General features: G+C 29.9%; 2 protein-coding genes across 2 annotated transcripts; both read right to left on the bottom strand.

Moving 5' to 3' along the window:
• Positions 1-4,824: 4,824 nt before the first annotated feature.
• On the bottom strand, positions 4,825-5,939 carry LOC137828942 (late embryogenesis abundant protein D-34-like). The gene is made up of 2 exons (XM_068635710.1): positions 5,562-5,939; positions 4,825-5,462 (listed from the first exon to the last, which is right to left on the bottom strand). The coding sequence occupies exons 1-2, from the start codon at positions 5,883-5,885 to the stop codon at positions 5,013-5,015; spliced, it is 774 nt and encodes a 257-aa protein (XP_068491811.1). The 5' UTR covers positions 5,886-5,939; the 3' UTR covers positions 4,825-5,012.
• Positions 5,940-7,814: 1,875 nt separating this feature from the next.
• On the bottom strand, positions 7,815-12,033 carry LOC137827839 (uncharacterized). Its single transcript, XM_068634193.1, has 2 exons — positions 11,230-12,033; positions 7,815-8,069 (listed from the first exon to the last, which is right to left on the bottom strand). Exon 1 carries the CDS (start codon positions 11,847-11,849, stop codon positions 11,253-11,255), a length of 597 nt encoding a protein of 198 aa, XP_068490294.1. The 5' UTR covers positions 11,850-12,033; the 3' UTR covers positions 7,815-8,069; positions 11,230-11,252.
• Positions 12,034-24,922: the final 12,889 nt, after the last annotated feature.

The following is a 24,922-nucleotide window of genomic DNA, read 5'->3' on the forward strand; positions in this document are numbered from 1 at the left end:
AGGTATTATGCGTGAGAAAGTGAGGAGGAGAGACAAGAGTAAAAGTTAGAAGAGGTTTGTGTGGGAAATCTGAGGGCTAACGTTAATTTTGATAGCTTTTGGTGGTCACGGGTTTCCCTATGGTCTTTTAAGGATGTAATTCACAACTTCAATTTAGTGCCAACAATAAAATGTCTTTCTATATCTTATGTCCCTTCGATCAAGGTAAACTGCATTCACTCTCAATTTTAAATCATATCCTCATTCTTATCTACATCCTTTTTTTTAATGCATTATTGTTTCTCAATTACACACATTTTAAATAGGAATTAGATTAACAAAATTATTAAAAAAATCACAAAACTAGTATATCATTTTTTTTTCATACAAGGTAATCCCTACACTGGACTCCTACACATGGGGGGTCCCAATGTAGGACTCAGACCAATTCTTTTCCAGGATTAACTTCGATATCTTTTAAAAAAATAATATTCTCACATGTGTTTATTTCGATTATAAATTTTGTTAATGTTTGATAATATTATCTCTAAATTAGTTTCGCAAAAAAATAATTTTATTTGAACAGTACAAAGGAAACATTAAATTCCAAATTTTGCATATTATAGAAACTATTTTATTTAATTAAAAATAATATGACATCTTGCAAGTGTAGAGTATAAAGTATGTATTTTAAATGTACTGATGATGTGTGATACCAGTGTATATATATATTCTCAAGAAAGTATATATCTATTAGAGTAAAGGATGCAGGTTAACATCCTTTTTGAAAAATATTTATAAAACCAATTTGTTAGAGTTTAAATAAAATTAATTTCTTTTTAAATAATTTTAATTTCTAAATAACCAAATTATAAATAATTATTTAATTATACTTTCTTTAATATTAATTTTTATTTTGTCACTTTGATATTAAAATACTTATACTCGTTCTAACAATAAACAGATAGTTAAATATTAGTATTCATTATCTAAAAATATCCGTTAAAAGTATTAATTTAATATCTATTACAAATTTTACATGTAAATATATATAGATTTGAATATTTTTTTTCTATCCCTATATTTAGTCGTTTTAAAACTAAAAACTAATATATTTCTTTTATGTTTAATACTATTTGAAATTCAAAAATATCAAATAATAACACTCCGCAGAATTGCAGCATAATCAATGTGACATTTTTAAATTTATAAAACTATTATTATTTATGTATTTTAAAATAAATATTAAAATGAAAAATAATGATTTTAAATTTAAAAGAGAAGAGTATAAAAAAAACATTTTACAAATACTAAAACAAAAATTTACGTATTTATAACAATCAACCCCAATTATTTCAAATTTTACGTAAACTTGTTTATTTTATATCGACTAAAACACTATAAAAGAATAATTTTTATTAGTGGTTTGTTGTTTATATTAAACCGTTAGAAAAAAAAATATAATGATAGATTATTTTATGCGCAATAATTGTTTATATTATTTTAATATTTTTGCAATTAAAAATATTTCTAATCATTGTTTGTATGCTGGTGTATGCTATGTTACGTTACTGTGCTTCGCTGATATTTCCAAAAGCGTGTACAAAGAATCTTCAATATATGGTAATTTTTTCAGATTTCAAATCCTGTGAGATTTCTCCTGCTAAAATCAGAGAATAGGTCTTATTTCCTGAATTAATGTGATCTATTATTAGCTTTATTATTTTTATTAACCTAAATATATTTTAAACTATATTTAGGTTAATAAAAATAATACTTTTCAATGTTAAATGTTAGAAAAGTAAACTTATGATGATTGGACATTTTATTGTTTTCCTCACATCTAATTTTTATTTAGTGATTAAATTAAGTATTCACAAATAAAAAATAAAAAATAAAAAGGATACAAATAAAAAGAAAATACAAAAGAACGTAAAATATTATTTAAACAAGTGGGCTGTTGAAAACTGATTTAAATAACAAGTGATTAATCAAAGTTGATTCGGTTTTGTTTGTATTTCCCATGTTAAAAAAATAATTACAAATATCACTGACAGAAAATCAATTATGTTAATTTTCTCATTCTACTTCGAAATCAACCTTGACTTAAAATGTGACTATTTTACATATATTTTTGTTTGGTTTTAAACCTTGAAAAATGCTTTTATAAATTTGAATATAAAAAATGAAAAAGACAAATTATTGCTGTGAAACTAAAAATATTTTTTAACTCTTTCCATTTTAATCCAAACATACACTATTCTGTGCCACTGAACACTACTCAAAATTTAGCAGGTACATAAGTACTATCCTTTCTAGAAATAAAACAAAAACTGAAATAATGAGTAATTTTTAAAACAAAATATCAGACTAAATTTGCTCAGACCCAAACTGCAAAATTTGTTACTTCATATGGATAGCTTAGCCACAGTGCTTTGACATATGTAAATATTGAATTTAATTTGATCAATATTTTATAACATTGTTAATTATAAATTATTCTAGATTTATTCTGAAAATAACAATTCAAAAATGCAGTACCCGTCTCCAAGGTATTAAAAAATAATATATAAAATATTTACAATCCAAACAACTCAAATAATATATATATATATATATATATATATATATTTTGTGTGCATGTGTATAGAATAACTCATCTCTTATTTAATTTTTTTTTATATATTTCAAGTCTAGTCTCAAAGATATATAAATACATACTGATTGTATAAGGGGTATTTATTTAATTTTTTAAATCAATAACAATATGCTTATATATTTTTTAATTTATTTAATTCTTAACGATTTGAGTGTTGAACAATTTTGTTTTGTTTGATTTTTATCAAACTTGATGATACTTTTTGAGAGTTCAAACTTGACTTTTTTTGAAATATCACACTTTTTACTTAAAAAAAAACTACACTAGCCAAGTTGGGATGTCGAAAAAAGAAAGGGAAATATTCTTTTAACCCTGAAAAATAACTTTCATTTGATAACCTATTATAATAATATAATAATATTTTAAGTTAAAAATAAATAAATATAATTAAAATATTGATATTTTAGGGTGTTAAATGTTATGTTTTTTTTACTATGTTAGGTGTTAAAGTATCATCATCCAAAAGAAAAGCATAGACAAATTTAAAACTACTTAAATCAGTGAACATGTTGCTGGAGAGAATAATCTCAAAAAGCATAAAATTTTTTTAAGACACATTAGTAAATGGTGCCACTATATGAATGAGAATAAGTGAATTTTTTCAATTTACGAAAATTGGTAAGTTTTATTATGGTGTACTATATGCCAATCAATCAAAAATTCTATCTTGATTCTACAACTTTCATTTAAAATCTTTTACATACAAATATTTAGTTTGAGTGGTGGAAACAAAACATAATTGTTAGTTGATATCTTTATAGTAAATCATGTTCACATGACATGACTTTGCTTTAAAACATAATTAATATTAAACAAAATTATGAGAATGGTTCACAACTTTCCCTATTTATTTTTCAGAATAATAATTTATTATGTCATTATTATATGCATAGATGTCTTAAATTGTTATTTAAGAAAGTATTAAACCAAATCAACATTTCAACAAGTTTATTAATTTATTTATAAAAAAAAACATTCAATTCTGTTTTGTTTCAATCTAACATAATATGTCATTGCGATATGCATAGATATCTTGAATTATCATTTAAGAATGCATTAAATCAAATCAACATTTCGACGAGTTTATTAATTTGTTAATGATTAGTATGTAAAAAAAACATTTAATTATGTTTTTCTTCGATCTACATCGTAAAAAAATTGTGTTAATATATGTTGAAACATTTATAACTAAAGTTATGCAACAGTTATAAGACTTTTTAGTACTAAAATTGTGAAGTATTCCACAACTTTAATTAAAACTAAAGTCTTACTACAAGTTAATGTTTTTTTTTGTATAAATTTTGAACAAACACTAAAGTCCTAACATTTTTTTATACAAATTTTGAATAAATACTAAAGTCTTACTATAAGTTAACGATTTTTGTGTACTTTGAATATTATCAAAATTAAAAAAATATTAATAAAAGCCATACAACTTTCAGCTTACTATTGAGTTGGAGTAATGGTTATAGTAATTTAACTCTGGAGACATTTTTTATAAGAGCATATTTAGCTTAAAATCTTATTTTGAGACTTATATTGTCTTTTTTTAGTTCATTCACATAATAAGTATATCTCATTTAATTTTGTTTCAAGATTTTAAATAAGCTATAATTATTTAGTGCAAAGATATATAGTTTTAAATATGAATATTTTTAGTATCCTGTAAATGTCAATAATTTTTATAGAAGAACTCGTTTAATTTTTCAGAACAATTCATTTTTAATGTTAACTCTCCCAAATATCTAACAGCACATGTTGTAAACAGATAGTGTATGATAAAAATCCATTTTACTCAAAAGGAAATCCATGAATAATTCTACCCTGAAAAAATATTGTTTTGGTGACGCATTTAAATTTTATAGAAGAATTATTTTTTAAAATCTCCCAAAGATCTAAAATCTTGTGATAAAAATCCATCAAAAGAATAGTTCACGAATAATTGTATACCCTTTAAAAAAACCCACGGAAAAAAAAAAACCAAAAGAAGTATGAAAAAGAAAAAAAGTATACAAAGTATTTTGAGCTTCCGAGTTCCAATTAGGTTAGAAGTGTTCATCACATGCCTCATTTCCTATTTCATTGAAGAAAAAGAAAAACTATAGTTTGACATCTACCCATGAGAACTATTTTAATAATATAATAATATCTTAGTATTTTAAATTAAAAAATAAAACAAATTGAAATAACACAAAAAAAATACATAGATATGTATTTGCTTTGTCAAAGTACCACTCCAATACTCGAAAATAAGAAATTACAAGATTGGAAGCAACAACAACATGGATAAACCCATAGCATATATAGTAGAGTCCTTAAAACTAGACAAGAAACAGGGACAAGCATACAACAACACAACACACAACTCATAACGTTACTTAACATTTTCATTGATCCTAGCAGCCGCCGCCACGGAAGCCGCTATGCCGCCAGGAGTGGCAGTCGCATCCGGGTTGTTTCTCACCTCAGCACTCGCCACCCCCTCCGCATCTTGCAGTGTCACCGCCTTGTCCGCGGCCAACTTCGCGGTGGCTCCGCTCAAAAGGTCGCTCAACTTGACCTTATCCTCATCACGGCTGCAGTCAGCATTATGAGCAGCAGCGGATTGAGCCATGGCCGCCAGCCCACCCGGTGCTACAACATTGTTTCCCGTTGCCCTCACCTCCGCCGCCTGAATCGCGGAGGCATCACTCTGATCCACCACTTTGTAACCCACAGTCTGGGCCGTGGCCTCCAACGCCTCCCCTATGGTTATTGCACTACCTCGAACCGCTCTGGCTCGTCCGGTTTGAACCGGAGTCGGTTCAGTATACTGCTGCACAACCTTCAATCACAGAAGGTATATACAACTCGTATAAATCTTATTGTCTAAAAGAGTCATCATTTGGAAAATAGCGATATTGATAAAAAGTAAAAGCAGAACCTTGCCACCGACAGCTTCGGTGATTATGCGTCTTCCAGGGACTTGAGTTTCAGATACTGTAACGCCACCGTCGCTGGCAACGTCGTTAACGTCCAGGTGACTAACAAGGCCAGCCCGTTCGTTCTGATTGGCGGCGGATTGCATGACGGAAGCTGCACCGCCGAGTTGGGTTTGTCCCAACACTCGAGTTTCTGCGCTTTGCATCATGGCAGCATCTTCCGGTGCAACGGGCTTCTTTGCAAGGTTGCCGGAGACATTAAAAACGTCGCCGTATTTGATGGGGTCTTGGCCTGGTTGAGGACGCCTTGGCTGTTCCTGACTCATCTTCTCCGTTTGGAATGTTGAAGAATTAATTTGAGTGTGTACGTTGAAATGGTTTTGCAATGAAATTGGTATAAATAAGTTGCAGTGGAGGTGGAGAGGGAGAATACGTGGCGAAACGTTACACTTGGCAGCAAGATGAGTGGTAGCATGGGAACGTGTCCTCCTCATTTCACTGCCATCTACCTTCTCTTCCCATTTTCTACAAACTTTTCTCTTTACAAACTAATTATATTTTTTAATCCTGTCACTTCTCTTCCTCTTAAACATTACATTTGATTTATTGGCGGTGGACGGTGGCAATGTAATGCTGTTTTGGTGCTCCAGAAAGTTCTATATTCTTCTTACAAATAACAAGACACCAAATATCAGTGTTATTCTCACTCACTTTTGGTGCTGGAAGATGGACAGATTATGCGTCTTCTTCACACAGTAACTAAATAAACAATTTACAGAAATAATACAGCTTCATCAAGTGTATAAAAAACAATGCTATATATCTTCAACCTTCAAATCGAAACATGTGTTATAGTTAAATGGATAACAATTTCAAGTGTGCAACTATGTGACTTGCTCTTTGAAGCATAACTGCATCATCGAATTTAAAACACTCTAAAATTTTAGTACTCATACTTTGTTAGATATATCCTTAATTAAGTGCTAGTCTGGATTTATCCCTTAGGAATCAATTTTTCTTTCCATTCTCATACTTTGTGATCTTTCTTACCACAATTACTGGAAGTGCTAGGTGGAAAAAATTAAGTTCTTATAAGATTTTTGAAATCAAAAGAGTCGCAAGAGTACTTTTTTTTAAGCAGATCTTACATTAAGAACATTCGTGGATAAATCCTAATGATTTATTTTGAATTTTAGTTTTTTCTATCTCTTCTTGTAATAAATTTTTCAATCTAGTTCTTTTAAACTTTAGTAGTGCCTCAGGAATGACTTGTAAAAATACCCTACACTATAGTAGGCTTACGAGTTGAAATTATAAAAGACGCATCATAATTTAAGTAATCTGGGACATTACGCGGGTCATGGGCTTGATAGGGCGTAAATGTTGGGCTTGATCTTTCCTGTTTTGGGCTCAGTCGATCCAGAGACTTGAGAGATTGGTCAAGATGGTCAGTCGGATTCCTAGCAGGACCCGAACGGTACAGGTTTCATTTTAAAATAATCCAATAAAGGTTTGAGGCTGCTTCTTCCTGCACCTTCATACCTTCTTCTGCCACTCCCATAAAATTTTCTTATTCCAAAAATACCCTTTTCAATAATTTGGAAGTTTTTTTTAGATTTAAAATTAGCTTTCAGATTTATGTAATCCGGAAGTCTTTGTGATTAGCTTCTGGATTACATAATTTGAAAGTCTTTTTTATACATAAGATTAGAGATTATGTAATCCAGAAGTTTTTTTTTTTCAGATGTGTTATTAGCTCCCGGATTACATAATCTGGAAGTCTTTTCTAAATATAAAAGTGACTTCCGAATTATGTAATCCAGAATTTATCTGGATTACATAATCCATAGACTTATTATTTCAAATTCAAGGGGTGAAAAAAAAAGAATAAAATGGTATTTTCATATTTAGTATGGGATTAGCTCAAAAAGGTGTAGGAAGAAAGAGTCAAGGTTTGATAGTTGATGTAGTTCATGTCTTCAAGAAAACAATTCACAAATTTTATACAAGTCACATTTTACCTTTTGGATTTGGAGTAATGGTGGTGACTTCAAAGCCCTTTATCTCTACTTAATGAACTAGTTGGATTGAATATATTTTAAGAACACCTTGTTAAAATTAATAGTTTTTTTATCAATTGTTCATTTAAATCATAATAAATTTTGAAACACATCATAAGATATCATTCAAAATATGCAATTTTCACCTATATCATAACAATAAACACTGTATCTTTATATAAAAACAACAAACAGTTAATCCTAATTAAAGCAAAACATTTATATAAAAATAAATAGTTTGTTTTTTGTTTTTGAGAAGTAGTTTTGTTTCTTAGTTCCTTTAAAATGTTAATAATTGAGGGAGACAAAAATAGTAAATAAGAAGAACAGTAACATCAAATAAAAGTAATCCTCTTCTTTATCTCCGCACGCACACATTCTGCATTTATTCTTCTCTTCTGCTCACACAGTTCATCAATTCCTCGCAGCATCTCAATCTTCCCACATTTTCTGCACAAAGGGGAAATAAATCTTATTAACAATAAAAATAAAAAGGGAATCACGTCTTTCCAATCAGCCAAACGCGATCGTCCCGGCCGCAAATTGAAATTAGGATTAGGGTTTTCATCGTCTGCGTCCAAAGAAGAAAGGGGGAAGTAGGAAGGAGGACGCGAACAACCGTTCCTTTATGATACAAAAGGTGTCTCAGATCATCATCGTCATCATCGCGGTATTAATCTTGGTGGCGCAATCCTCTGCGGCGTTCCACAGTAGCAAAAACAGCATCATGAAGGTCCACCCTGTTCCATGAAAACGCAACATCTCAATCCAATTCGGCGTCGACGGGGGAACCCCATCTCGGAGGCGCAGGCGCTGTTGGTGATCGCTGGCTGCGAGAAGCTCCGGCGACTCCCGCACGTGTCCAGCTGCGTCCTGGAGCTCCCGTTCCGCTCTGACGCCGACATGGTGGTGGAGGAGGACCCCGACTGCTGCCACTTCGTGGTAGAGACGGAGGGTATCAGCGACGTGAGGGCGCACACGATCGAAATACACCCCGACGTGACAAAGATCGTGGTGAGGGACGGCGGTTCGGTGGAGCGGCTCGAGTATAAGAATTTAGGGGAATTTAGGGTTCCGCTCGACCGAGGATAAAATTTTAGGATTTAGGCTTCCCGTAATAAAATAACTTGAGTTGGAACAAAATAATTAATCATTCAATTGAGATACCAATTAATATATAAACCATTGAAAGAAAGTGTTTTCTCAATTCTCTAAATTAGAAATATTTTGAAGAGAAATAAACTAAAACATGTCAGGTATAAAATAATTTGAAATTAATGTTAAAAAAATTAGGCCACTGCGATTTAATTCCTGCATTTAAAAAAGGTATATGATATTTCTAAGATTTATAAAATGTATAGAATAACTATTCCATTTTTCCTTAAAAGAATATTCCATTATTTTCTATTAAATGTTACAGTCTTTTTAGATAAATACCTTTTAGGAAAGAAAATGAGAACAATAAGGAATTTTTATAAATTAAAATATAGTTTATACACAAATTAAAACTAAAATTTAAAAAATATATATGAACAAAGTTTTACAGATATATAAACTAAATAATTTAACCGATAGAAAGAAGTATATTTTAGTAAAAGGGATGAGATTGAAATGAAAGTATACAAAGAATTGGGATACTTTGTTCAAATGTCAAAAAAAATTCAAAAGATTTGAAAAGATGGTCTTTCTCATCTCACATTGATAAACTGAACACACTAATCCATTAACATATACGAAGCCGAAGCCAATCCAACGACATGCACAAAATTGCAGCTATATCCTTATAACACGTGTATTTTACAAATCTGTACCTATTCCCAAATAATATGTCTCTAATGCCATGACTCTATTTTAAATAAAAACATGTCACAAGGGTATGAACCACAAGCAAAGTTATCCTTTGAAATTTACACAAGACACATTAGAACAAAGGCAAACAGATAAAGAAGCATGGTTGTAAGTCCAACACCACCACCACCAAAAATTATCAGATAATTCATGTCTAAAAAATGAGTATGACTCCTTATAAAACTAATAAAAATGTAACAGAAAGCATTTGAAATTTTGAAGTGTCCAACATCGAACAGTTATCCTTTAAAAGTGTCGCATATTTCTTAGCAACCTTAACTTATTGACCAAGGAAACATACTATCAATTAGAAGAATCATTTTAGTTGAACAAGTGGAAAACCAAAGAGGTCATTAGAAGAATATTTCGAAAAGGATTCAACGCCACACACTTGCAACATCAATAAAATAGAGGTCACTAAACAAATACCCCTACCCAAGTCTTTCATCAAATTATTACAATTCATAAATCCACTGTACATTATAATGAGATCCCTTCCATGAGAAAAAAAAAATAAGAAAAGAAAAGTCCTGCCAAACATCCTATACTCATGTGACTGGCAAAGTATGAAATTTTAAGAGTTGTTAGCATTTTATCATATGACTTGAGTGCAATGAAAAGAATATAAAGAAGCATATCACCCCCATCAAACAACCTCATTAAACACTTCCAGTCCAAAGGACCAAAATAAAAATAAACTAATAGTGGAATATCATACAAGTAGCTAGAAAAAGTTGAAAACTTATTACATTCTTTCCAACTGTTCAGTTCTCTTAATACAAAAGTACCTAACAAAACCTTCGACCAGTCCATCTCCTCTTTAGCATTCTGTCAATTTCTGCTAGTCTCTTCCCTTCCGGATTCTGTCTTTTCTCATTTTCTTCTTAAGTAAAATATCCATGAACTCTCTCTTCCTCCTACTTAAAAATCACCCTCTATTTCTCTCAACCACTTGTCACATCAACCACGCTTTTCTTTTACACACCCCCACATAAAAAAACTGAAAGTTCCAGAATCCAGATCCCTTTACTAAGGTTCAAATCCTTTTTATGTCAATAAACTGTTTAATATGCAATTAGTTGAACAACCAAATTTGCCATTAAGAAAAACAAAATAATCTCCTCCCTCGTCTTCTTTCTGTGTTTCCCCCTCCCTTTCAAGGTGACAGTGTAAGGTAACCTTAAAATATTAATTTTCAAAATTATGCTAAAATTGTGTAAAAGTTAACTTAGTTTCCTAAAATGATTGGGTTGAAATTAATCCAATCCCTTAATCAAATAAAGCAACACCAAAAATATCCTTTGTACATAAGCCTCGTGATTAAGAGACTAAATTGATGTCAGTTTTTCTCTTATTGTGAGAACTAATGTCACTCTCCATCTTTCACTCATCATTCACGATCCAAACTCATTAAGACAATCGTTCAAAACTAAAACAAAATATTCCTACCTAAAATGTTCCCCACCACAAGCAAAAAAAAAAATATAATACAACAGCCACATACAAGATTAAACAATCTCATGAACAGAGTTATCTGAGCAAATAAAAGAACACACGAACAGAGTTACACCTATTTACGAAAATTGCCATTGCCATGAATAAACCATTGTCCAGATAGAACATTTTTGTTCCTGATTCAACAATAGCAACAATAAAATTCAACAGAGAAACTAGTTCCAACAACAACCTGAAATCTAACCAACATACTAATATGGCCACGTTTGGAGGGCAACATGAAGTTAACAAAAGAATCATTCATTACCTCACCCACTCATTCCTTCATCATCACTGTACAAGCACAAGTCTACCACCACCCATAACCCTATCACCATCCCCGTCTTCCTCTCCGTGCCCCTTCGGCACCGTCACGATGAGCTCGCCGTCTACGAACACCGCGCTCGCGAGCTCCGGCCGCGTCGATTCTGGTAAACGGAACCTCCACATATCCAGTTCGAGCTGGTCGAGCGAGAGCTCCACCGAACCGCCGTCCCTCACCACGATCTTCGTCACGCCGGGGTGGATTTCGATCGTGTGCGCCCTCACGTCGCCGATACCCTCCGTCTCCGCCACGAAGCGGAAGCAGTCGGGGTCCTCCTCCACCACCACGTCGGCGTCGGAGCGGAACGGGAGCTCCAGGACGCAGCTGAACACGTGCGGGAGTCGCCGGAGCTTCTTGCTGCCAGCGATCCCCAACAGCGCCTGCGCCTCCGACATGGGATTCCCCCCGTCGACGCCGAATTGGATTGAGATGTTGCGTTTTCGCGGAACAGGGTGGACCTTCATGATGCTGTTTTTGCTACTGTGGAACGCCGCAGAGGATTGCAACACCAAGATTAATACCGCGATGATGACGATGATGATCAGAGACACCTTTTGTATCATAAAGGAACGGTTGTTCGCGTCCTCCTTCCCACTTCCCCCTTTCTTTTTCGGGCGAAGACGATGAAAACCCTAACCCTAATTTCAATTTGCGGCCGGGACGATCGCGTTTGGCGGATTGGAAAGACGTGATTCCCTTTTTATTTTTATTGTTATTAAGATTTATTTTCCCTTTGTGGAGAAAATGTTGGGAGATTGAGATGCTGCGACGAATTGATGAAATGTGTGAGCAGAAGAGAAGAATAGATGCGGAATATGTGCGTGCGGAGATAAAGAAGAGGATTACTTTTATTTGATGTTACTGTGTTGCCCTTCACCTTCTTTTTATTTACTATTTTTGTCTCCCCTCAATTATTAACAATTATTAACATTTTAAAGGAACTAAGAAACAAAACTACTTCTAAAAACAAACTATTTATTTTTATATAAATGTTTTGCTTTAATTAGGAATAAGTGTTAGTTGTTTTTATATAAAGATACAGTGTTTATTGCTATGTTATAGGTGAAAATTGCATATTTTGAATGATATCTTATAATGTGTTTCAATATTTATTATGATTTAAATGAACAAGTGATAAAAACTATTAATTTTAACAAGTTGTGCTTAAAATATATTCAGTCCAACTAGTTCATTTAGTAGAGATAAAGAGCTTTGAAGTCACCACCATTACTCCAAATCCAAAAGGTAAAATGTGACTTGTATAAAATTTGTGAATTGTTTTCTTGAAAACATGAACTACATCAAATATCAAACCTAATGTTCTTGGACTATTTCAAAATGAAAACCAAATCATGAAGACAACATAAGAAATTGAGGCAACATAATAATATATAAGGGATCTAACCATTCCCTCTTCCTTCTATATATCCTCTAAAATAGGATCATGAAGCTACAAGGGTGTTTTGTTGCTAGAATGAATTCTCTTTACCACATTCTAATACCTATAAATAAAGGAGCTTATTATATTTAGATACATACAAAACCCACTATTCTACTTTTATTCAATTGTCTCTTCACTCCACCATTTGAATGTTTCCTTGGAGTAAAATTCCCTCTTATTTGTTAAGACTTTCCACCACTACTTAATCAATTAGAAGTGGTAATCAAAGAAAGAAAAACACCAAAATTATACTAACCATAGTTATCTTAATTAATTTTAAAATAATATAATTATCTTAATAAAAATCATTTTAATTACCTTAATAAAAACATATATAGTAATCATAATTACCTTAATCACTTTAAATGTCTACTCAATACAACAACTTTCTCTACTATAATGCTTACTTCATGAATTAAAAAGATAAAATGGAAAATTCCACAAAAAGTTAACAAAAAAACCTATATAAATCTATCATGTATATATAAATACACATACAGACTTATGATAAAAGTTTTTTTTATAATAATATAATTGATTACTTATTCATTTTAGATCTCGCTTTTTGCCCCTCTTTTATATCATTCTCCTTTCTTAAGGGATGAAAAATGATTTTCCAATCATTTTCGGTAAACAAAATATATTGTTGTTAAATTCTGTTTCTTCATTTTTAGAAAATTAGAAGATAAAAAAGTGCTTACGTTTTGTTTGTCGTGTCCTAAAGGTTGCCGCGAACCTTCCTCGAAAAGAATACATTTTATTTTATTTCACGACGTAAAAATAAGGTTATTTTTTTATTATTTATATGTTTTATTTAATTTAGTTATACAATTGATTGATTAAGTTTCTTCTTAACCTGTTCTCCAATGAGTTAAAATCAAGAGAATGTTTGTCTTTTTTTCAGTAGTTCTATCTTTTTTTCCTTTTATTTGGAACGATTTTTTCATATTTCTTTTCCTTTCCTATTTTTTTGTTTTTATGAACTCTGGGTTCGAATGATACTTGCAAAAGGCACTCTGTTTTTCCAGTAAGATTTTGGCACTCGGTACTATTAGTACTGAATGATGACGTACCTGATTATTGGAATTTGTGCATATTTATATGATTATCATGAGTTATTTGTTATTGGGCTCAATTAGATATTTGGATCGTGATTAATAATATTTTGCCTAGTGTTTGATCACGGATTAGTTTCATTAATTTTTTGTTTGGACATAATAATTTTGGTTGTGTCGGTCGATCTTGACTGGATATCAGACCTCCAAGTGTTGTACGGGCCCAATTGGTACATAACCTAACAATGTAAAAACTATTTACCCAATTAGTTATTTAAAAAAAATATTAACAATTTAAATTTATATATTATGTAACTTATGATAATATATAATAACAATTTGTAAACTAATAATGATATTAATTTTGACAAGTGAAAAAATAATTGAAGTGCGGAAGGTTATCTTCTCGTCATTTTTTTTACACATTTATTCATTCAAATTAATATTTATCTTCAATTATTATTATTTTATTTATTTATTTTTATAAAAATGCTTTCATGTTAGGCATCACTATGCAACTTGACATCTCAGCTAGGCTGACATCTCAAGTAACAACCATCATCTGCCATCACATGAAAAAAATATTATGAAAAAAAAGAAAAAAAAGAAAGAAATACAAAAATATTGGGGGATTATGCCAAAACCCATATATATATGTTAACACAAACGATACATAGGTAGACTATACATGTGCATAAAGAATTTTAAGAACATACTAGATGCAAACCTATTATACCAATAAAATGATTCTCTATGAATAAATCTCAAATTAGTCAACTTATCAGCACACACATTCCTTTCACAAAAATATGACTAACCATAAACATGATTTTCCCACAGTAATTAAGACAAGTATTTCATCGATTACGAAGCATCCACGAAACATTAGTCCTAGCAGTAAACGCAACACAAACCAAGGCAGAATCACATTCAAGTTAGACATTAGTAAGCCCCATCTTTTGAGCTTCCTTCATAGCATGTATAACTCCATAAAACTCAGCAACCATAACAGTTTGAACTTCAGGAAATGCAGAGAAAGCAACAATAAATTTTCCCATACTCCCACAAAGAATACCTCCACAAGTAGCAAAACAAGGATACCCCTTCAATTATTTATTTTCTCTTCTTTCCATTTTTTTTAAAACAAACCCTAATCTTTTAGTTTATAATTCCTGATTAAATTTCAAAATGATTGAAGATACTTGCCTTTCCAAAAAAAAAACAAACAAAGAAGTGAACTTATAATCCTTTGGAAATTCTCAAACTTAAAATTATTGGAATGAGTTTTGTTATAACAACTTAATTAAACGTATAAAGTGCTTAAAACCTTCACCTTTAAAAAGTAAACAAAATGTAAATAAAAAAATTAAGGCATTAAATTATTATTACATATATGGCTTTCTGAGTGCAAGCTATGGACAAAAAGTTACTATACCCATTAGTTTTTGGTGAATATTACACTACATGAGTCACACATCTTCTAGCACATTTCATTCTCCCAATTGGGTTACAATTCACTCAATGATGTTTTTCTCTCAATCTAGCACACTAGGGTTGAGCTTCTAGCTCCCTATTTAACCTAATTTACTAGGGTGAGGTGACTTACTGTGTCGCACTGATGGACTTAATGCTAAAAACATAAAATTGTCCCAATGTTCCCGACACATTCTCGCTCAAGTGAGAAATGTGTCGATTTTTTATAACGCCACTTGAGTATTCTCACTTGAGCGAGAACCCCTGCTGCTGAGTTGGATTTTTTGTGTGTTTTTGGGCCTTCTAACTTTCTCCTTTTAGCTTATATTTGTCCTCTTTGGCCAAACTGTCTCCATTCTTCCCTAAAAACCTAAAATTAACACAAAATTTGAGAATAAAATGCTTTTATTCAAATAAAGATCACAAAAATATAAAAAGGTAAAAATTCATAAATTATGAATTATTTTATATATCTTTTAACAATTAATACTCATAAGTGTCAATATTTTAATATGAAATATTACTGAAATTGGACACTTATTAGTAAATATGTTTGAAAATTTTATCGAGTAAAAATGATCCTAACTCCTCAAATAGTATAATGTGTGATCAAATTTTGAAATAAATAGGTTAAGAAGAAAAATAGAGAAAATGTAAAAAAAAAATACCAATAAACATTACATTCAAGACATTATTCATTCTTAATTTTCACATGTTTTTCTATTTTTTTCCTTGTTTTATATGGTCTTCCTATAATAAATAAAAGAGTTAACTTTTTCATAAGTGCGTCAACTACATCAAGGCTTACACTTCTTTAAAAAAACACAACCAAAATCTGGTTTTACAATAGTTAAATTCAATTAAAGATATTTATTACAAATAATCTTATATTATTCGAATAAACACATTGAAAAGAGTCAAAATATAATTAGAAAACCGATCAGTCAACAAATTAGAGTCTCATATCACCTTCATCTCTAACATCTTACCATTTTTTTAGTGTTTTTTACCTTTGTACAATGCTATTTTGCTTTCTAAATTAAGTACGTGGTAGTATCAAATCCAAATTACGAAATTATATTATTGTAATCAATTGTGTTATTTTTTAATTATTCAGTATAATATATTATTACTTTCTAACTATTTTTCATAAAGTAATAGGAAAAATCTGAATTGTCCAACACATGATATACGATATTAGTCTCTATTGGGATTATAAAAGTTGAGGATGTAATGTAACATCAAACGTCTCAATTAAGTGAACTTTTAACAATCTCACATTGACATTGTCGTCATCCTCAGTATTCCTGCATATGCTCAATTCATTGCTATCAATGCTCAACTAATATCACAGTGAAATCGATGTATACAATCAAATAAGAGATTGAGTCTAGATTGGATAAGAACAAAATTAAACCATACTTCACTTTCTTTTTATATATTTATATATATATTTGAAATAATCAAATTAAAAGTTCTTATAAAATTTTGTTTTGGTAGAAAATATGTGATAGGTAAAATTGAAATAAGTAAGTCAACATAAATATAGAAAAAAAAATAAAGATTTGATTGAAAGTAATAAAGGAAAAATATAAAAAAAAATAATAATAATAAAAAATAATATTATAAATCTTATTATATTTTAAAAATATTTTTCTCCCACCAAATATACCAAATTACTCTTATACTTTTTCATCTTTTCTTCCTCAAAGTGAGTTTTAATCTTGTTTTTTCTTATATACTATTAAGACATGTTAAATTTTGAAACTTTTTATCATTTATTATGTAATCTATTTTTATACTTTTCTTTTTAACACAGTTATCTTTCTGCACTATTCTTTTAATACACATCTCAAATGGAATATAGTTTTTTTTCTTTTTCAAATAGTTATGTTATTATTTTAAAAATATAAAAATATTACAGAAAATAAGATTATTTAACCATTTTAAAAATTAATATTAACGTACGAAAGATATAAACCTTTTGGAAATATAGTTTTTTAAGTTAATTTAAATAATTACCGGTTGAATTTTTGTTATTAACAATGATATTTGTGGTTTTAATATCTACATGATACTAATTTAAAATTGAATGATTATTTAAGTATAACACACACACACACACATATATATATATATATATATATATATATATATATATATATTAAAACTCGAGTGTATAATAGTTCTACTATGCAACATAAAATATAAAATAAGATTACTAAACCTTACAAGTATACTTTTAATTATTTTTTGAAATATGTAATTTGACTGTAACGTGAAATATTGCTGTTCATTACCGCTATTATTATTTTTTATTATAATAAACTATTTTATTCTATCGTATGAATTACTTTAAATTCTGCGTAAGTACGTGTTCTTTAATTCAATTACTTAAAAAAAGTAACATTTGATTTCAATAATTTTTTAACTAAATTCATTGAAATTTAGTTATAGTATTTGGAAATATTTTATTATTAGTTTGAGTAAAAATAAATTTAAATAATTTGTTTAATTCTGATTTGGCTAGCTAATTGATTCGTTTTCCCATTTTTCTTTCTCTTTCACTTTTTTTTCTCCCTTTCCTTTTTCTTTTTACGTCTTCAGTTCCCTCTTCCTCTCCAACCCTTCATTTATCTAATATCCAAATTCACTTTTTGACTATTTTTATCAGCAATATATATGAGTAATTTATTTTTATCATAATAAAATTAAAAAATGATAAAAACTATAAAGAAATGATAAGTTATAGATGACCAACTTTTTTTTATATGATGAAACCATCTTTTTACTATTATTTTCTTTGTGAGGTATTAATTGGAGGAGTCATGAAGAATCGAGAAGGTTGAATTAGGGTCCAAGAAGTGTGATGTGAGAATTATGGGTGGGGCTATCATGATAGGTTGGATTGCAATTAATAAGCCAATTCATACATGTACTTATTAAAGAAAAGGGTTGAGGATGAGATAAATCTAATCTACATTATTTATTTAAAGAGGGGTAATTCTCATTTTATATTTATATTGTCAATTAAAAATCAAATCAGATTACAATATATAAAGATAAATCTTATTTTTAAATAATTTTTACTTATTAATATAATATTTGATTTTATTAAATAGAATAAAGATTAAAAATATATATTTTTAGAATAATTCAAACTTTAGCGAAGTAAAAAGTATTTGAAGAGACTGAAATAAAATTTTATATATGTGTAGAAAGATTAGAAATATAGTGGGCAATAATATAAGAAAATAATATAAAAATGACAATGATAGTTGTGTGAGTGTGTTAAGTTAGATTGTCGCTGTCCAACTTCACACTTAGTGTAAATATAAATCATTTATCGACACGACAGGACTGAAATCATTTACTCGAAAGATTATAAATTTAAATCAAGCAGAAAAAAAATTCTAAGACGTTAATATATTCAAATTTCGTTATATTTATTGGGAGAAGCCAATATTTTTATTTTTTATTTTTTTTAGAATTTTTTATTAAAATAGATATAAATTATTTAGGTATGGATTTGGTTAATATATAAATTTTGATTAGTTTTTTTATATTTTATTATATTTTTTATTTTAATAATATTTTTTTTATGTAATAACATATAATAATTATTATTTAAGGTGTCTAACTGATATGTCAAGATAATAACATTAAAGTTTATATATATATATATATATAATCTACTATAACAAATCCATTTAAAAAATAATTTTAGCTAGTTGTGTCTCCATAAAATAAATTTTTAAAATTAATAAATGACATGTTATCCAATATAATATTATATGATATTTATATTAATATCATTTATCTTTAAATATACATTATAGAATATGGTTATGCTAATTGTATATTTTTATTCAACAATTTAACTATACATAATGACATCAAGGTGTTGACCAATATTGATTCAAATGTTATCTTAATGGACGGTTTCTTGATTTTTTTTTTGTTATCCCATTACGTTACCTGGAATGTAGATATCATTTTGTTTTAATTTTTTTATAAGTCTCATTGCGATATATATTTTTTAAGATGTTTTTTAACTTTTGTTTTTAAGAATATTTTAAGACTTATACTTTAGTAATCACTTATTTAATTATCGACTGCTTTTGAGATAAAAAAAATAACTATTTTTTTATGATTCGTTATTCTATTTAAAGTTTAATATCTTAAATTTTATATCATGTATGAGTATTTTGTGATAAAAGAATCTTATTAAATTCATATCTTAAAATTATAATTTTAAATATGTTATACTCCTAGAAATATTCCTAGAGTTTAATATAACAATAAAAATATTTTTTTTAAATTATTTATTAATTTGTAATTGTATTAAAAAATAATCCATCTCGTTCCAAATTTATGAGTAATAAAATTGTAATAATATTATAATTTTTCAAATGAGAGAAAAGTTATAAAAATGTCTTCTTTTTCCGATCATAGTATTTTAGCAATTTCCATATTTTCTATAAGTTCTCTATGCTACAATTTTATTTCAAAATTTTAATTATATTCACTTTTATCCTCCGAATATAATAATTTAATATTAAAATAAAGTGTGAATTTAAAAAGTTAGTGAGTATCAAATAATCATTTTTTTCTCTATCCCTAATACACTTAATTATTTTTTGTGTGAAATATCTCCTGAGGTTGAGATGTAAAGTAAATTTGATCCCTTTCAATGAAATTTTGTTAACACATTGTAATCTGGTGATCATATACTAATTATGATAAATCATGTTGGTAATTAATTACCGTGCTTGATGAATGTGAGAGTGGAATGGTGTGAACGAGATGTGCTACATCTCCAATTTTTGTATTAATTTCAAATCTTTAAATCTAATTTATTTATTTTTTTAATGAATTTATCTCAAATCAAAAGTCATATTTTTAGGATATGTGTAATTCAATTAAATGTATTTTGATGGGATATAAATTGGGTATTTTTTTACATTTTGAAAATTCAAATAAAAATGGGTGTGAATGAGTCCAAGTCATGAAACGTTAAGTGAAATTTAAAAAAGTAAGAACATATCATATAAGTCTAGTTCATGTTAGAGCAGGTCATGCCAAATTCAAACAAGCTAAACCATACTTAGGTTAAGTTAGGTCAAATCCAAACTAGGTTGGATCAAGTTAGTCCCAAGTCAATTTGGATTGAGTAGAACCTAATTTTAAGTTAAGTCAAGCTTGAGTCAAATTAGGGTAGGTCGGACCCAAGTTAGTGTTAGTCAAGTTAGGTCAGGTCATAACCATGTTAAGTTGGTCAGACTTAACCCAAGTTAGATTAGTCAAGTCAAGTTCAGGTCAAGTAGAGTGGGTTGAGCCTATATTAGGTTGAATCCAGATTGACCTAAGTTAGGCTGAGACCAAGTTGGACCAAGTCAATTTAAGATGAGTTGAGACAAGTCAAGCCAAGTTAAGTTGAATTCACTTTGAGTTAAGAAAGTCTAAACCTAGGTAAGTCATTTTTTATCCACTTATTGTCAAATCAACTAGGGTACACATCAAGTCAAGTTAGGGTAGGTTCACATCAAGTTAAATTAATTCGAGATCAAGTTGGACAAAATTGAGTCAAGTCAATAAGACCTAAAATATACGAAAACAAATCTAACCCAAATCGAATTAACTCGAACAAGATCTAAATCAAGTTAAGTAGATTAGATCTACGTCAGATTGAACATGTTTGAGTTCATATGAACTTCATCGAATTAAACTCAATCATCATTAGACTATCAACGTAGACTCAAGATGTATTGTTATGACAAAGAGACTGTTATCTTTATTTATAATTCTTGAAGCAATATTAATTATTTAGATGACCAATTTATTTCTTTATTTCTGAATATTGCTAGTAAAACAAAATCATAAATTTTTTCTAAAGATTGCACCCAGACAAACAAGAAAAAAAAACAGGTTGGTGACTCGATTTATTATTTGCACATATTAATGAATATAGGTGCTATCTCCAGGTCGGTTCAGGATACATATGAGATATATACCAATATATACATGAATATGACCAATTCTAAAGATTACAAGACATAAAGCAACCATAATGCACAAAAAATGATATAATTATTGCGGTATTGGTCTAAAAGTTTAGGAAATAAAAGTATAAAATTTATAAAAATACAATTAAAAAGAAATTGAAGTGTTCATATAATATCTAACATAGATTCATATCCGACAAGTGACGGGTACTAACATCATGCAATAAACACGCGTACAATACGAGGGTCAGTGTTTCTTAATAACGCAGCACCTGCACCATGTGAATTAAGAGTGAAATCACTGACAACTTTAGATATGAAAGATAGAAGAATATTTTCTTCTTGAGTAGTCAAGCTTTTTCCAAGAAAAAAAATGCAGATATTTGGTGACAATGCATGTCGACGCCCAAAAATAGTTTCCACGAACTTTCTTATGTTTCTACACAGCACCATTTTAAAGCAATCCTAAGATTTTGCTTTCTGGTACCCTTTCAACGCATTTTCAAAGGTATAAACTGCAACGGAAACTGAGTCTATAAACGACTAATTTGTGCTATTGGAAGTCATAATCAATAAATGCCCATCAAAATACAAACAATTATTCAGAAATCATACGAGGGATAAAAATTCTGATATAGCATTATCAGAGCACCCATTGACACTGATTTCAAAAACACGCAGTAGTTAAAAAAAACATTTGGGCCGGAGAACATTTTGAGATTAAAAGCAAAAAAAGCCTCTTCTATTACCCATGATTTTTTGGTGTATAAGCAAACACTTCATTCATCAACTTGCAACAAGTGCTGACCGTGCTTCTGAATTCTCTTTTATTTGCAATTGAGGTTTAAATGTGTTATGGTAAGCTTATTCTAAATGACAAGTCAATGAATAGTTACTTCTTTCAAAATCTGTGCCATATTTACTCCTCGAGAGTGATATTCACCTCATCTTTTTTTATTCTAAAAAAATATGAAGGCGAGATTAAATATTTTCAAGTTTCTTAAGCAGTTATGAAATATATTTTCTTTATATGCTAACATTTTATTTTGTGAAAAAATATAACATGTTTATTTTTTTATATTACCTTTTTAAAAGGTTTTGTTAAACACGCATGTTATTTTTCTTTGAAGATAATCGTGAGGCATGGTCAAACACTAAGTATGAACGATAATCACTAATAGTTATATTATATTCAGCCCACGTTGGTTTGTAGTGCAATGGATTTGGCTCAGCAGTTCTTCAACTGCAATTCTTACAGCAAAACATGGAGTGATTTATAAGAAGCTCTCGCTTGATATGTGCCCAAATAGTTTAAGATGTTCGATGAAATGTAACTGCACCAACGCTGACTGATAAGACCTGAATACTGAGTGTCATTTGTGCTTGGCTCTTGTTGACGCCCTTGTTCAAGCTAAATGAAGTAAAACAGATATGCAGATCAAACAGACATGTACACCACACATCAGAAGTAACAACGTAAAAAAAAGAAGAAGAAAGAAACACAAAACCCCCACAAACCTTTCTCTTTTCTTCTGTCGCTACATCTCTCCAACCCTCTCCATTCTCTCTTCATTTCTCACTCCATACATCATCTATTTTAGAATTTGATTGCTCGCGTGGTATATGAGGAGGTAAGGAACATTTCTATCCGATAAGATTTTCAAACAGAGTAAGTTCATTTTTACTCTAAAGAATCTTTATTCTTTATTTTTCTTTAGGATTTAGTCATCAATCTTGGTAGAATTACTGTAATAAATGAGGTTTCAAAACACAAACAAAATTGATTTCCCGAGGCGTGAGTGATCACTGTCCGTAAGGACCTATCCGCGGTGTATTGCGCAAGTCCCCACCCCATAAAACCGGCTCAATAAGGTAAGGTTTGCACCCACTTATATACAATGAAATGCTCTAATCTCTAGTCGATGTGGGATCTCCAACACCCCCCCCTCACGCCGAGAGTGATAGATAGAAGCTCGTGCGTGGGACTATATATTATGGGTGGTCCGATAGCGGGTGGCACGATAGGCTCAACACAAACACTCGCTAGGATAGGCTCAAAATGGCTCTGATACCATGTTACGAAGTGGACTTTAAGCCTAACTCAACCCCATAAAACCGGCTCGATACGGTGAGGTTTGCACCCACTTATATACAATGAAAGGCTCTAATCTCTAGTCGATGTGAGATCTCCAACACACGTGAGAGATGCATTTTCTGAAGCAAAGGGTTGCAGTATTTATATATGGAGAAAATAACTGCATCCCACTACATGAGCAAAACTACTTCCCACGGTCAAGGCGGTTTCGAGCTGTTGCGGAGAAGAAGACCGTGTCTACTGAATATTTTTTGTTCTATTTGGATAACTTGCATTAGACCCTTATATCGTGAAGCTTAAACTGATGAGATAACATTCTAGAAGTTGCTTGGAAAGCAAGCAATTAAGTTAAGATAAATTAACTTTAAGTTTCAATAGTATCATAGGTTAGAAGATCTGGATGTAGAGGGGACGTAGTCCCAAGTTTCAATTTCTCTTGCAGGGATGCTATTTGATAAAATTGTTTGATTTTATGTTGTGTGAACATGTATAAATATTAGATTTTGATAGTTTGGAAGTTAAATATTGTTTTTATGTTGGAAAAGTTATTGAATTTTATGAATTTTTAAATGTTAAGTGATTGAATGATATGTATTATATATGAATGATGAAAATTGTATGAAATTGACGAGTTGTTGTTTGATAGTACATTAAGTATGAAAAATCTATGTTTAAGAGAGATATTTTAGCTTCACTAATGATCTAAGTTATATAGACTAAAATATAAGGTGACGAGAAGCTGACGAGGGAGTAGACACTGTTATCGTTATTGGATATTTGAATTTATCCTTCATGTGTAGTCATTGTGATTGAAATGAAATCAAAGTACTATAAATTGAAATGAAATTCAATGATTGTAATTGAAAATAGATCCATGTGTGATATATATGAATGATGAAATTGGTATTGAAATTTTATATAACAACATTTAAAGAAATGTTTATAAATGGTTAGTTGATTGGTTCTTTTTGCATGTTATAGAATTTCTTTACATTAGCTTACCATTATTTTTCTTGTTGTGTTGTGAGCTCGACACAAGCAGATGATATGATCATACATGTGTCGAAGGGTCTTGAAAACTTTAGTATGTTGTTTTGAACCTTATATTTTAAATATTTGTATTCCTATAAGTTCTAATCATGTATTAGAAATGTTTTTAAAAACACTAAACTTATATAGAAACATGTAAAATTTGTATTGTAATAGTTAGATGAAATTTTTTGGGAGTGTTAAATCATATATGAAATCATACATGGTAAGAGGAAAAGAGTTATTTGAGAATATATTATTCCTCTGATATGATCAATCAAATCAAATGCTTTTGCTCTAAGATAGTATTTACAAATTTTCTGGCTCCACCAAGTTTTGTTGCAGAAAATATATTAAGAGTTAAGCGAAAGAGCAATGCCAGGCATTGCAGTAGTGTGTGCATAAAGAGGGAAACCAAATGAAAGAATCCAATTTCGACCGAGGAGGTTGATGTAAAGACACCAAAGAAATGGATGTTAGATTTCAGTTCTGGAAAGGTGAAGTTATAAGCTAAAATCACAGGGAGCAGGGACCAGTC

The sequence above is a fragment of the Phaseolus vulgaris genome, chromosome 7, assembly GCF_000499845.2.
Source record: "Phaseolus vulgaris cultivar G19833 chromosome 7, P. vulgaris v2.0, whole genome shotgun sequence".
Lineage (NCBI taxonomy): Eukaryota > Viridiplantae > Streptophyta > Magnoliopsida > Fabales > Fabaceae > Phaseolus > Phaseolus vulgaris.